Below are 14801 nucleotides of genomic sequence, written 5' to 3' on the forward strand. Positions count from 1 at the left end.
GAACATTCCCTCCCTTGTTGTGGTCAGTTAGAAGGGTTGTGGCTCTTTCTTTTGGCTCTTGCTCTGTATTTGCCTTTAGAAGGTGACGTGGCAGCCATAGTGGCCAAAGTGCACCTGGGGATGTAGGTGTAAGACTGGGCTCTGACTTACCCCACATCCAACATCTAGCCTAGGGTTTCACACACAGTACAAGCTCAGCAGGGACTTTTAGGATGAAGGACCCAGCAACACAATTTTGGAGCCAAGTAAAAAAGCCCAAACTAGAAAACCATCTAGGAAGGATAGCTAAAAGCAAGGAAGAGAAGTAGTTGAGTTTTTTCTGTTTCATTAAAGTTGTAGTTACACCCAAAGAAAGCTGACTTCATTTCCCAAACAGAATGACAACCTCAGAACGCTTGAATCTAAAGGGTTATGTTAGGCTTAAAGGAGTTTTTGGGCTGAAGCTTCCTCACCTCTCTCCTGTCACACCATCAAAGGGATAACTCACGTGAACACGTGCAGTTGATTATATTTGGTCAGACCTGGGCTGGACAGATGACTAGTACATTTCATTTGCTGATGAAAAACAAAACATTCCCTTCCTGGAGCCTAGATCCCCTCCCCTCCATTTCCCTTTGAAACCCTCTGACTTAATCAATTAAATATGATGTCAGAAATAAATCAAGAAACTACCCAAACTGGAGACCTAGGCAATAAAAATTTAAACATTGTACTTTATAGCATGCGGCACTTTTTGGCATGTGCTGGTTGCCTTAGCGTGTGTGTTGGCCCTGTGAGTTAGGCCACCTAATCTCCTTCCTAATGTATTTTGGCAGGAAAATAAAATAAAATAACAAGAAGAAGAAAGAAAGAAATCCCACAGAAACAGATAACCTAACATAGCCCGTGCAAAGTATTTTATACAATGCTCTGAAAATCATAGTCTGAATCTAGACAGTCTTTTCCTCTAGCTCCCTGTATTCAAATCCCAGTGTCTAACACTCAACAAATAGCTATATGAAATCAAACACTCTCCGCCGTATATATGAAGACCTTCAGTATTATTTATCCCAACTTTCCTCAGTTCTATAAGCATCATATTCTGAGAGAGGCATGTCTACTATTTAAATAACTAAACTTAGAGAATGAAGATAACTTTATAATAAGCTCTCAGTGACCTTTTTAATAGAAAATATAAAAATTCATAATGGAAAAAGGAACTATATTCTGAGATTCTATGTAACCAACAGTGACACACTTGTATGAGGAGGGTACAAACAGAAATTACTTGAAACTTGAAGAGCTCAATAGAAGCAAGGAAGCTCAGTTTTAACAACTAAGAGGGACATTTCCTGGGTTAAGGGTCTTCTCAAGTGGCACCAGTGGAGATCCCTCCCTAAGTCTCCAGTTACTCCAAATAACTGGCAGTTCGTGGGAGAATGCAGTAATAGAGCACTTCATGTGACGGTTTTGTTCTGCATGTAATCACCTTCCATGGATTTTATGACCATATTTGAGTTTTTATCAGCCTCATTAGCCTGCAAAAAACAGAGACCAGTTCAAGCTAGTCCAAGATGAAAGAACTCAGGTAGACTGTGGCTAGGGAAAGAACTGAGGCAGATCCAGACACCACCCCCATGGGCTTTCGATTTCACTGCTAGCAGCTCTTCTTCTCTCTGGGAATTTACTCCCTTCTGCCTCCTCTCTGCCCTCATAACTCTGGTTTATACAGAGCCCTCTCTCCTGACTCTATCTGATATTTCTAGTCTCCATCTCACCATCTGCCCCCAGTGCTTATAGCCTGAGTCTCTCAGTTTCCATCTTTCAGTTCCTAACAGGGGAAAATACTTGGTCCAGCTCATCTTTTCACTCCAGACCATAGATCATCAGTCATAGCTCACAGCCAACCAACAGACTGGTGCTCTTGGGTCACATCTGGCCAAAGAGAAGCTTCCTAGTAGGCCCCATGGCCACGGTGAGAATAGCTCCCCTCAGAAGGAGGAATGGACCTGCTGCAGGCCCTGTGGCGTCTCTGAAATAGTATTGTTTCAGAAACTAAACTTTGGTCTCATTAAATACCATCAAAATAAAAGCTACACCCAGGAATCCATACCATATTCTTCTAACATCTGCCACTTTTATAGGCTCCCAAAGATCCTATCATTCCCAATATCACTCATATTTGAAAGGCAATAGATAGCAGGAAGCCCCATGACTGAATGGAAAGTAGGTTATGGCTTAGCCCCAAGCAGCTCCATGTCTCAGACACCTACAGACCTACATATGAAGTAAATGTGCTGGAAAGAGAAGATGCTTCCTTTCCCATGTCCTCTCTCATTCTATCAAAGGCATAGCTCTGGAAACACCTGCCATTTTCTTCCTTAGTCACACTGCCTTGGCCCGACCTGGGCTGGACAGATGACTAGTACATTTTATTTGTGATGAAAAACAAAACATTCCTTTCCTGGAGGCTAGAGCGCCTCCCCTCATTCATTTCCCTTTGAAACCCTCTGGCTTAATCAACTAAATATTTTGTCAGAAATAAATCAAGAAACTACCCAAACTGGAGACATAGGCAATAATAGTTAAAACATTGTACTTTTTAGCATCAAGCAAATCAAGGTCTTAGAATCTGACTTGAGGGACATTAGAGAAGTCAAATAGGATAGAGGTAAAAGGTATGTAAGTAGCCCCGATGTTTTTTGATATTTAAAAATCTTATTTATTCAACAACTCTAGAATGAGTGCCTCCTGTGGGCTGATAGCAAGTGTGCAATTCTATGCCAGAGTTGCCTTAAGAGAGTGTGTAACTGGGCCAGGTGCAGTGGCTCATGCCTGTAATTCCAGCACTTGGGGAGGCCGAGGTGGGCAGATTACTTGAGACCAGCCTGGCCAACATGGCAAAACCCTGTCTCTACTAAAAATACAAAAAATTAGCTGGGCGTGGTGGCACATGCCTGTAATCCTAGCTGATCGGGAGGCTAAGGCAGAAGAATTGCTTAAACCTGGGAGGCGGAAGTTGCAGTGAGCCAAGATCACACCACTGCACTCCAGACTGGGCGACAGAGCAAGGCTCCATCTCAAAAAAAAAAAAAAAAAAAGAGAGAGAGAGTAACTGGATGTTTATAAAGTTGGTGACCTAATCAGTCCTAATCAGGAAAAAAGGCAGAGATTCCTGGTGGATATTGCATGTGAATGTATGAAAATTAATAATAATAGCGGTTAATTACTAAAGATGACATTTATTGAGCATTTTTAACTATCCAGGCAATTATGTGAAGCACTTTTTGTGGTACATTTCATTTCATCATTCAGCAGCCCTGAAACAAAAGTGTGCTATTATGAACCCCTATCTTATAGATGCAAAATTGAGGTATAGTGAGATTAAAATACTAGTGGCCCCAATATTTCAGTTATTAAGTGATGGGACTGGGATTCAAACTTGTACCTGAAAAAGAAGCATAGAGCAGTCTTTCCTCACCCGTCCCTGAAGATGATGTGGCTCCTGCAACCAAGAGCAAGGCCTCCGCTCCTTGTTGGGAGCATCAGGTGCTCCTTTCTTGAGCGGCAGTGTCACCCCTCGCTGACCCACGTCACTCACACAGGGCACACAGCCCCTTGTAAGACTGATGTAAAGATGCCTACTTATTTTCTGTGCTCTGTCCACAGCCCTAGTGTGTAGCTGTTCGCTTTAGCTCTCTTATCCCTATGTTTCCCGCCTGTCTTCTCTTTCACGCTCCCACGTCACCATGTCTCATCATGAAGCTTTAGAATGTATCTGGGAGCTTGGTATGGTGACTCACTCCTGTAATCCCAGCACCTTGGGAGGCTGAAGCAGGATTGCTTGGGGCCAGGAGTTCAAGATCAGCCTGGGCAACATAGGCAGACCCCCACCCCCACCCCCATCTCTACAAAAATAAAAATTAGCTTGGCATGGTGGCTGTCACACATGTGGTCCCAGCTATTCGGGAGGCTGAGGCTGGAGGGTCACTTAAGCCCAGAAGCTGGAAACTGCAATGAACCATGTTCGTGCCACTGCACTCTAGCCTGGGCAACAGAGCAAGACCCCCACTCTTCCAAAAAAAGAAGAATGTGTCTTCTTGTTTTAATCATGGGTTAGTATATGTGCACCGGGGGGCGGGTGAGAGTGAGAACGGATGTGAATATGTGGACATCTATAGGTTGGTATTTTGTATCTGAAGGGAGAGGGGTGCCTATTGAAGACATTGATGCCCATCCAGTGAACAATAGGCACCTGGCTTTGAAGGATGAGCTTATTTTCAGATTTATTATTATGCCCACTGATCCTAACAATTTCTCTGTGGCAAGAAATGTTTAGATAGGAAAACTGAGCTATGGAAAATTATACAGGGCCAGATAAGTTGAACTCCTAACAGCAACAGGTCTGGCATCCTTCCAGCCATGTCTACACAGACACCCAGAGTAGCCTCCACCCTGGAGGGATGAAGGGCCAAGCTACTGTCAGGGATCTTCTTGCCAGTGACCATTAAATACACATACACACACACACACACACACACACACACACACACACACATTCACACACACATATACTCCAAACAGAAGTCCTAGAGAAGGCCCAAAATTCAGTATTCTATATTTTAATACTTAAAAAAAAAAAAGAACATTGCTGCTAGGAAAATAAACACCTTATTCCTTATTGAAGAATACAGTACAATCCTTGTGTTGTCTTTAATCACTTTGTTTACGTAAACAGATATAATGGTGCCATGACATGTGAAATGCGGCTCAGAATGGTGAAATCTTAAATCCTTTGGAATGTTTTATATTTACAAATGGAAGTATTGCTGGATATTTCTGACTTGCCAATTCACTCCCAGGAGTTTATCTCCAAGACTGAGGGAATCTCCCTGACTTCTCCCCAAAGACCAGATGAGACAGGCTTGCCAGTTCTGCTTTAAGTTCTGCCCTTTGGAGCCTCCCAGACCTGGGAGTTTCTGTAGCCTTAGTCCTTTAATTCATGTCATCATTCTCACAAAACTCACTCCTCTATAAATGTAAACAATATTGTCGACAGCTGAGTTCTCTTTAGTTTCTCAAAATGTAACACTATGCTGGCAGGTGATGGGGACTCAATGATAGTTGCTTGAGTTAGTGAAATAATTGACAAATAAAAGGCCCTTGTTGAGCTTATACGTTTAAGATGTGCTCCAGTTCAATGACATTTAAAATTAATTTAAAAGCTGATTTAAAGCTACTTCCTTGGGTTTGATTCTCTTTCAGTTATGTGCTCCTTTTCATTGATAGTTCCTATTGAAACCTGCAGTGAATTGGGAGTTGTAAGCCTTCTAGAGTCAAACCGGCCATGTGGCTCTTCTACTAAATGGATACCAGAGAAGCAGGAATGTTAAAGAACGTATCAACTGAGTCTGAGAGGGCCACCCTTTGCACAACTCCAGGGGGCGCTATTCACATCAAGTCTGTGGAGTTGTCCCGTGCACAATCTACATGCAGGAGTGAGGAAGTCCCAGAATCTGGAAAATTCATCCTTTCTACCCTCTGGTTTGCTTAATAACTAACAGTTAAACGTGTTGAGTGAGTGGAAGGTGGAGTTGTAGAAACTCATGAGGAGGGAGCATTGCATTCTCTGGGGAACCAGAGAGTTCTTGGCAGAATAGGTTACACTTAACATTAAGGGATGGGTAGAAGCAATGGGAGAAGGGCTTTCCAGGCATGTGGAGCCCTGCATGTTGAAGCGTGGAGCTGCACAAAAGCCTGGCATGATTGGGAAAGATGGGAAAAGTTCAGGGTCTGAGGACAGCACAGGGCTAATCCAATTACAGGCTAACCAAGTGAGTTCACAGACTTCATCCTCTACAGCTGTTTCTTCCTCGAGCAGCACTGTGCCTGCAGGCACACCCAGGTCTGCCTGAGGACACGCAGGTCAGAAGGGGCCTCTACCATCTGAGGAATGTGCTGCCATTTGTGTTACCCAAGCTCCAGCCAGCTGGACGTCTGGAGCCACCACATCCTTTCAGATTTAAACACAACTTCCCTTGATGGGAAACCGGCCTCCCTCCCCATTCCCTGCGGTTTCTCCCAGGCACCACTGACTCCTACTCCTCGCTTCTTCCGCGTTATCTCATCTTCTCGGTTTGCTAGACACGATCTAGCAGCTCTGGCACAAATCCAACTGCGCAGCAAATTTTACTGAAGGTTTAAAAGTATAGTGCAGCCCACAACCCCTGACGGAATATTAAAGGGCCTCTTCTTTACCACCGGCCACTCCCACCAGTCGGGGGGATGGGGGGTCGTAGCAGTTCGCTGGTAGCTCGGCCCCACTCTGTTCTGCTCATCTTCGCATTCCCCACAAGCCCCTGATTTCTCATTCAAAGCAATTGGGCTCATCCAGCGCCATCCTCCAATAACCATAGAGGACAGCAAGGTTTTTGTTTTGTTCTGTTTACTAAAGGAAAGCCAGCTCACACTAAGGACTTCTATACTGGTGTTTTCTCCCTCCCTGCTACCATCCTTGAAGGGCAGTGTAGGAGGAAGATCTCAAGAGCCTTTATGATTTAATGAGATGTAAAAATCCACCCTCCGGTGCTGCAGAGTTTCTTAGTGGCCTTGCTAAGGGGCTGGGATTCTACTCCATCCATTTTTGGCCAAATGGAAAGACACATCAAAGACTCCCTTCTCTTCCTGGGGATTGCAAAACCCTTCTGTCTCCAGAATGTGTAAACAGACCCATGCTAACTGCAGGGGAATCTCTGACTCTCCCGTCCGTCAGCCCCTGGGCCTTTGTGCTGCCTGGTGCTGTTGTCTGAGCTTGGCAGGCCCGCTCCGGTCAGGGGATTAAGCGACGGGCTCGGTGGCGCGGCAGCGTGTGGAGATTGCCCAAGCCCTAGGCATTTCCTGTTGCGAGAAGGCCAGGCCCTGCTCTTGAGCACGAGGGCGGCGCCTCCTTCCCCAGGCCAGGGACAAGAGGGAGGAGCCAGGGACAAGAGGGAGGAGCCAGGGACAAGAGGGAGGGGCCATGGACAAGAGGGCGGGGCCAAGGACTAGAGGGAGGGGCCAGGGACAAGAGGGAGGGGTCAGGGACTAGAGGGAGGGCTGCCCCGGTGTGCAAGTGGAACCTGGAAAGCGGTGGAAACCGGCTTTCTTACTATATCCTGGGCACTCAGCGGGGTTGCGAATTAGAGAAAGCCAGTTGTAAATCCTTCTTTTAAGATCTTTTCGTAAAATATAGGGGGAGAAAAATCCCTGGACAAGGCATCAGAAAACCACACCAGAGCTTCACCTTTAGGAGTCACTTCATTTCTCTAGATCTGACTCCTCTTCTGTGCCGTGAAAAGCCTTAATTAGCTGAGCTCCTAAAAAATTAAGAGGCTCATGAACCTAGTTGAGTCCCCTATGGAATAAAGCGGCTTTAATCTTGGAGTTTCTTAACGTTCGTGGTGCTGCTGTGTTCAGCTTTAGGGGATAGAATTTCTGTTATCTCCTTTGGAAAACTGCCCCAGACTGGGAATGCCCAGGCTTTCAGAGCCATATTTTGTATATCTATGTTCACAGCCACTTACACAGAAACATACATCCACCTCCAATGTAAAGTTTAACCACATATAGGACATATAAGATTCCTGCTTTCACATCATAAGGTGAAAGAAACCTCTGAAATTATAAGGTAAAGTAATATGAACGATAATATTTTATTGTGTTGGGGACTTTATTTTGTTATATTTTGCAGTTATAAATTATCAAAATTAAGTCCAGGTGCGGTGGCTCACACCTGTAATTCCAGCACATTGGGAGGCTGAGGTGGGAGGATCACTTGAGCCCAAGAGTTTGTGACCGGCCTGGGCAATATGGCAAAACCCCATCTTTAGAAAAATTAGCCGGGTGCATTGATATGTGTCTGTAGTCCCAGCTACTCAGGCAGGCTGAGGTGAGAGAATTGCTTGAGCTGTGTTAGTTGAGGCTGCACTCCAGCCTGGGTGACAGAGTGAGACGCTGTCTCCAAAAAAAAATTATCAAAATTAGCAGGTACAAGGAGAAGTCAAAAATGAGCATGTATTTGTTGCCATCAAATGATTGGAAAAGCAAACCACAAAAGAACAAAATCCAGACTGGCCAACGCTGAGAAACAATCAAACGAGAATGAGGTTGCATGAGTTCAAATCCAGCTCTGTCACATACAAGCTGGGTGACCTAAGTCATTTAACCTCTCTATTCTCATTCTCTAAAATAGGAATTATAACACCATGTACCTTCCTGGATGGTTGCAAGATTAAAGGATTAATAATACATTTAAAGCACTTAAAAGAGTGACTGGCACATACCATGGGAAAGGCTGCATAAATTCAATGGTGCATTATCATGAATGCAATATGTGTTTATTGAGCACCTACTTTGCACTTAGAATACAAGGGTCAGCAGAATCTGAGAGAGAGCAACCAAGTAAGAGAGAGAGAGAGAGACACCCAAGTGTTAGCTGTCAGAACGTCGTACATCCTGGTCTGCTATGACCTCTCTGTCCTTTAAGATGTATTAAATTTTTAAAAAATCATTTTAAAGAAGACTGCCCATCCCAAGCACAACATGGAACTCAGGGAGTCTTAATGTGCCAACATGTTTCTGCTTTGCTTTGTCACCTTTTGTCCTGACCTCTCCTGCCTTTGCTTTTTTGTACCCCATGGGGTACATGGGGTGCCCCATCCCACACAGTGGTGCCCTGCATAGGACTTCACCCAAATGTCACCAAAACGAGGCTGTGAGAAGCAGGCTTCGGCATTGTGAGCAATTTCTCCCTCTTTTGTTCATTCGTCTGCTTTATCAACCCCTTTTCCAGCTTCCTTTCTCTACCCAGGAGAGAAATCATGCCACTTCCTTATAATCCATCCATGACTGTAAACAGTGTAAACAAGAATAATTACAGTGCCAAGATGAAGAGCAGTTGCTACATCTCCTCCCTTTTTCCTTCCATAAAGTTACAAGTTCCTCTTGTCTTCTTTCTTCATCTTAAAAAATATAAACACTAACTTCTTGTCACTGAGCTAAGTTGCAGACACTGAATTAACTGCTTTATTTGAGTCATCTTATTTAACTTATTTGTAAATTCAACAGATAATTCTTGGGCACCCACCACATACTACACAGTGCTATTCTAAAACTTGGGAATACAATTGTAAGCATGACAAACAAAAGCCTCTGTGGAACGTATGTTCTAGCGTGGAGAGACAAATATTAAGTAAATATCAAGCCATGATGAGATCCTTAACTAAAAATAAAACAGATGGATGGGATGGAGAGACCGCAGCTACTTTAGAAGAAATTTCCAGGGGAGGTTTCTCTGAGGAGAGATATGAAAATCCATCCATCAGAAGATGGGGTGGAGAAAGTGCTTTCCTAGACAAGGGGACAAGGGGACACTGTGCACAGGCCCCAAGACAGGAATTTGCCCAGAGTATCTGAGAGAGGGCAGGCAGGCTGGAGCTCAGGAGGAGGGGGGCACGTGATAAGGAAGAAGGCCAGAAAGGTGAGCAAAGGCCAGAACACACAGGGCAGAGCTGGTGTTTGCACTTATTCTGCTGCTTTGTGGAGAACAGATCATAGGTGAGTCTTAGGGCAGCAGGAGGCCAGTTGGGAAGCTACCACAGTGTCCAGGAGCAAGTGCATGGGGACGTGGGCCCGGGGTGGTGGTGGTGGGGGTGGAGAAGTCAACAGATTTTAGATCTTTAAGTAGTAGTAACAGAACTAGCTGGCAAGTTGGGACAAGTGGGGGAAAGGCAGTAAAGAAGAGAGAGGCAATGGGGAAGACTGCAGGAGGAGCATGTTTAGGGTAGGGAAATCAGGACATCTCTGCTGTGGTATTGTTGAGATGTTTTGTAGCCCCCAAATAATGTGAATGTCAAGTGAGCAGTTGGAGTTCAGAGGCATCAGGGCTGAAGATATAAAGTCACAAGTCATCAGCATGTAGGTGGGGTTCGATGCGATTCCCACAAAGGAGTAGAGCTGTAGAAGAGAACAAGAGAACAGGACTGTACCACAAACTTACCAGGTAGCACTGCTTACATTCCCACTCTACAGATAAGGAAAACAAGCCTAGGTGGTTTCAGTGATTGGCCCAAGGCCCTAGGAAACAGTAGCACTGGGATTGCACCCAGGCAGTCTGACTCTACAAGCTCTACTCCTAATCACTTGGCCATAGTAGGCAGGTCCACACTGCAGTGCTGTTTTGCTTCCTTCATGTGCCACAATTTCTCTGCAGGAAGAAGATGATGATGGTCTGCCTAAGAAAAAGTGGCCAACGGTAGACGCCTCTTATTATGGTGGGAGAGGCGTTGGAGGCATTAAAAGAATGGAGGTAAGAGGACAGCTTAAGATACACTTATCTATGTGCTGACTACTCCCATCCACGTACCAGCCGGGCCTGACCCTGCTTAACCTCTAGATATCAGGCATGCCCAGGGCGGTATGGCCGTAGACCACACTGATGACTCAATGTCAGAAACCCAAAGCAAATTGCTGAAAACCTGCTTGAGGTCTGGTGGGGATATGGATTGTAAGGCAGACAGATGGAGAGAGAGGAGAGATAGCCTTTCACTGTGCGCTTCCATGTCTTGCCCACCGTGAGTCAGAGCAGGTCACACATCGGCTCAAACGTCATCGTGATTTCTTTTCTCACTGGAATAAAATCCAAAGTTCGTACCTGAACCTGCAAGGTCTTTGCACGTGCTGTCCCCGCTGCCTGGACAATTCCTCCCTAAATATCCACCCGTGTGCCTCACGCTCTCTGCTCCTTTGGTCCTCCCCTTTTCTCTTTTTCCACAGTTTCCCTCTTCCCTGGCCCTCAAAACCCAAAGGAATCCAGGGTTGGGTAGCATTCACATTGCAACTCCTGCATGTATTTGTCATTCTCATTCTCGAGGGGCAGTATATTTTGTCATTTCGTTTCATTGTATTTTGTTTATTTTAGGTTCGTTGGGGAGAAAAGGGCTCCACAGAAGAAGGTGCTAAGCTGGAAAAGGCAAAGAATGCAAGAGTCAAGATGCCAGAGCAGGAATATGAATTCCCTGAGCCACGAAATCTCAACAACAATATGCGTCGGCCTTCTTCCCCCCGGAAGTGGTACTCTCCAATCAAGGTGTGTCTCTCTACTCAAAAATCTATCGTCAGTCCTGATAAAACACTTACATAGTGAAGAATCAAAATCTTTCCACATGATAAAATCCCAGCCTAAAACCCAGCTTATCACAGGGGAACAATTATCTAAAATTATGGACTTGAAAGTACAAGTAATTACTTTGTCAATTTCCACATAATCTGGGTTGAAAACTAGGCTTTTTAAAAATCACCATGGTGCTCACTTCTGCAGCACATATACTAAAACTGGAACAATATAGAGAAGATTAGCATGACCCCTGGGCAAGGATGACATGCAAATTCGTGAAGTGTTCCATATTAAAAAAAAAAAAAATCACCATGGCAAGCTAGTGGAAAAAGCATGGACAATGAGTCAAGTAACTTGGGTGGCAACCCCAGAGAGTGACTATAAAGTTCTATAGCATCTCATAACTTCACTTAGCAGACAATCTACTATCTAAGAAAAATGGCAGCATTCTCCTTGATGCTAATCTCTACTCCTTTTGCCATAATATAAGCCCTTTTATTTGAGCTTCCTGCCAGTGTATCAGGGCCCACCAGCAAATCTCATTGGCCATGGATCTAGGACTCACTCTTCCTGGTTGTGAGCAAATCTTTTTTCTCCACCATCTCTCTTTCCTCCACACCTCCAGAGCTTAAAATCCTCTTTGGTTTATTGGGAAGTGTTAGCCATTGGAGGCAGTTAATGCTTCCTAAAGGCCTCTTTTTTATTTTATTTTATTTATTTATTTTTTGAGACAGGTTCTCACTCTGTCACCCAGGCTGGAGTGCAGTCGTGTGATCTCTGCTCACTGCAACCTCGACCTCCCAGGCTCAAGCCATCCTCCCACCTCAGCCCCCAAGTAGCTGGGACTACAGGCATGTACCACCACACCCAGCTAATTTTTGTATTTTTTTTTTTTTTTTGAGAGACAGGATTTCGCCATGTTGCCCAGGCCTGTCTTGCACTCCTGAGCTAAAGCAGTCTGCCCACCTCGGCCTCCCAAAGTGCTCAGATTACAGGCATGGGCCACCATGCCCAGCCTGAAGGCCTCTTTTCTATTCTTCTTGGTCCAAATGGCTTTGAATTTACATGATTCAGTTAACACCTTCACTCTTTAGCCATGCCCATAAACATCGGCACTACGCCACTTGTCAGAGAGCACTGGAAAATTATAGCTGAAAAGACTCTAGACATAATCTGTCCCCACTCTCTGATTTCATACTGAGATAGGCAAAGTCCTTGCTCTGCTGAGGTCTGGAACCCAAGGCCCCCAACTCAGGGCTACAGACTCCAGTTTCATGCTGCAAACAGAACTGAACCAACTCCAAAGCCTCAAGTCAAAGACTCAATACAGCCAGCTCCCATCACCACCCATACACACACACACATACACACACACACACACACACACACACACACACACAGCCTTACCCCCCTTCCAATAGCAACAAAGATTATTTTCATCATTCACTGAGTTAATTTGCTAATTTTGGATCAGGCCTTCCCCAACAAATCAAAAGAAGTACCATTTCAGGCAGTGTAACGAAACGTTATTGGTGGTCGCCTTTCCTCAGCTGAGCTAGCTCAAGCTCACCTGAATTGCCACGCGTTTCTGTTTTGGTTTGCCATGTTTGAAGCAGTGAGATTCTTTTTTTAGGATAAGCCTGCCCCCTGGGGTAATGGATTAAACTCTGGAAAGATGTGGACAAAATGCAGCTTGCTTGACTAACAGCTGTTTGCTTCTAATTATTTTCTAATGAAGAACATGCAGTGGCGTGCATGCATGTGCAGACAGGAAGGAGCCAAGCAGATTCTCAGCCATGAAGAAGAAAGGGGATTTTCTGTTATGCCGTTCTCAGGAATCTGTACCTTGTGACTAACGCCACATCTTTGGTTATAGCCAGGTTTTTGTTTCTGTAATCTTGGACACTGAGAGAACATTTTTTTTTTTTTTTTTTTTTTTTTTTTTTTTTTTTTTTTTTTTTTGAGAACATTAATTCTGTTTGAAAACTCCAGTTTCTATTTGAGAGCATATTATTCCTCTATTGACTGGTGGTTTAGGACTGAATTTGATGAGATAAATAAGTATATGGGCCAATACATTTAGAAATCTAAAAACATTCCCAACACCCACTTGGAATTAGTATCAATTCAGTGAGTATTCATTGTGCAGCTACTGTGTGCCAGGCACTGTAGGATGTTGAATATACAGAGGCTTCAAACCCGGCTGAGTGTCAGAATCACCTGAGAGTGCTTTAAAAAATACAGATTCCCAGGTCCAGTGACTCAGAATCTCACAAAAGGCCTCCGAAAGCACACTGACTCTCAGCATTCACCCATCTTTTCCTATCAAGTGAAACTCCCTTTGTTCACAATGCCTCCCTTCTCTAATTTCACTTCCAGACTCCCTGAGCGACAGGCCTCTGTTGTCCCAATTATCACTTCATCAGTCCTGACTCTTGAGCTTCTTCTTAGTCTCTGTAGTAAAGCACTGGCCCTCAAAGGTGGTCCCTGGACCAGCAGCAACAGCATCACCCCAGAACTTGTTAGACATTCTTGGGCCCCACCTAAGATCTACTAAATCAAAAACTCTGGAAGTGGGGCCCAGCCATCTGGGTTTTAACAAGCTGAGTTAAGAAGTTGTCACCAGCTGGGCACAGTGGCTCATGCCTGTAATCCCAGCACTTTGGGAGGTCGAGGAGGGTGGATCACAAGGTCAGAAGTTCGAGACCAGCCCTGGCCAACATGGTGAAACCCCGTCTCTACTAAAAATACAAAAATTAGCTGGGCGTGGTGGCGGGTGCCTGTAATCCCAAATACTCAGGAGGCTGAGGCAGGAGAATGGTTTGAATCCAGGAAGCAGAGGTTGCAGTGAGCTGAGATTGTGCCATTGCACTCCAGCCTGGGCAACAGGGCGAGACTCCATCTCAAATAAAAAAAGAAAAAAAAAAAAAAAGAAGTTGTCACCAAAGGTCCCAGCCAGCATTCCATAGGAAGTCCTTGGAGGGCAGGAACTGTGGTGCCTGGATTCTTAAAATAGGCAAACAGGCCATGATTGCACTGCGGTGATTTTTCAGGCATCTCAGCAAGGAGAGCCACATTAATGTTCACACTGGGTCCATTTTTACCACAAACACAACTGCTGAATTAATGTTAAGTAGTTGGGAATCTGAGTGTCTTAGGAGTCAACTAAAAGGCCAGATGGAAATGACCTAGGACGCCAGTGGACTTGAAGAGCTCCTCGGCAGGACTCCCTCGTTAGGACGTGCAGAGCATGAATCCTCCTTTTGCCTGGTGGAACAGCCAATGCCAATGCTTACTCAGCTCCTTCTACTGTAGAGGAAACGCATACATAGCCGTTGGTGTGATTACTCATGTTTATGAGCCTTCCTTCCACTAGATTTGACCCCCTGCAGGCACCAGCTACGCTTTGAATCCCCAGTAAACAGTGTTGTACCTGGCTCATCCCTTATTAAAGAGCTGAGGCATGAACGGTAATTACGAAACCACTCCCCAGAGCATCCTGCCAGTCAAACCACACAGACCACTTTGGCATACTGTATCCAGAAAAGTGACATTCTTTATGCCATCTCTCTGAGGAGAGAAGAGAAAAAGAGGTTGTTTTAGGTGCAACAAGAAGGATAGAAGCACAGAAAGAAATTCAAAAGTAATCATGTGTGCTCTCTGTCCAGAA

General features: G+C 44.8%; 1 protein-coding gene and 1 non-coding gene across 3 annotated transcripts in view; both read left to right on the forward strand.

Annotated features, from left to right (window-relative positions):
* The window catches only part of ANTXR1 (ANTXR cell adhesion molecule 1), a 244427-nt gene that overhangs the window by 165712 nt on the left and 63914 nt on the right, over positions 1 to 14801 (forward strand). For both annotated transcript variants that reach the window (XM_012501213.2, XM_030827130.1), the window contains exons 15-16: positions 10229 to 10324; positions 10937 to 11104. In XM_012501213.2, the coding sequence (XP_012356667.1) occupies positions 10229 to 10324; positions 10937 to 11104 (264 nt within the window). The remainder of the gene's footprint in view (positions 1 to 10228; positions 10325 to 10936; positions 11105 to 14801) is intronic.
* On the forward strand, positions 11320 to 11426 carry LOC115838527. The gene has a single exon (XR_004033542.1). It is a non-coding gene; the product is annotated as a U6 spliceosomal RNA (small nuclear RNA).

Source organism: Nomascus leucogenys, chromosome 14, assembly GCF_006542625.1.
Source record: "Nomascus leucogenys isolate Asia chromosome 14, Asia_NLE_v1, whole genome shotgun sequence".
NCBI classification, from domain to species: Eukaryota; Metazoa; Chordata; class Mammalia; order Primates; family Hylobatidae; genus Nomascus; species Nomascus leucogenys.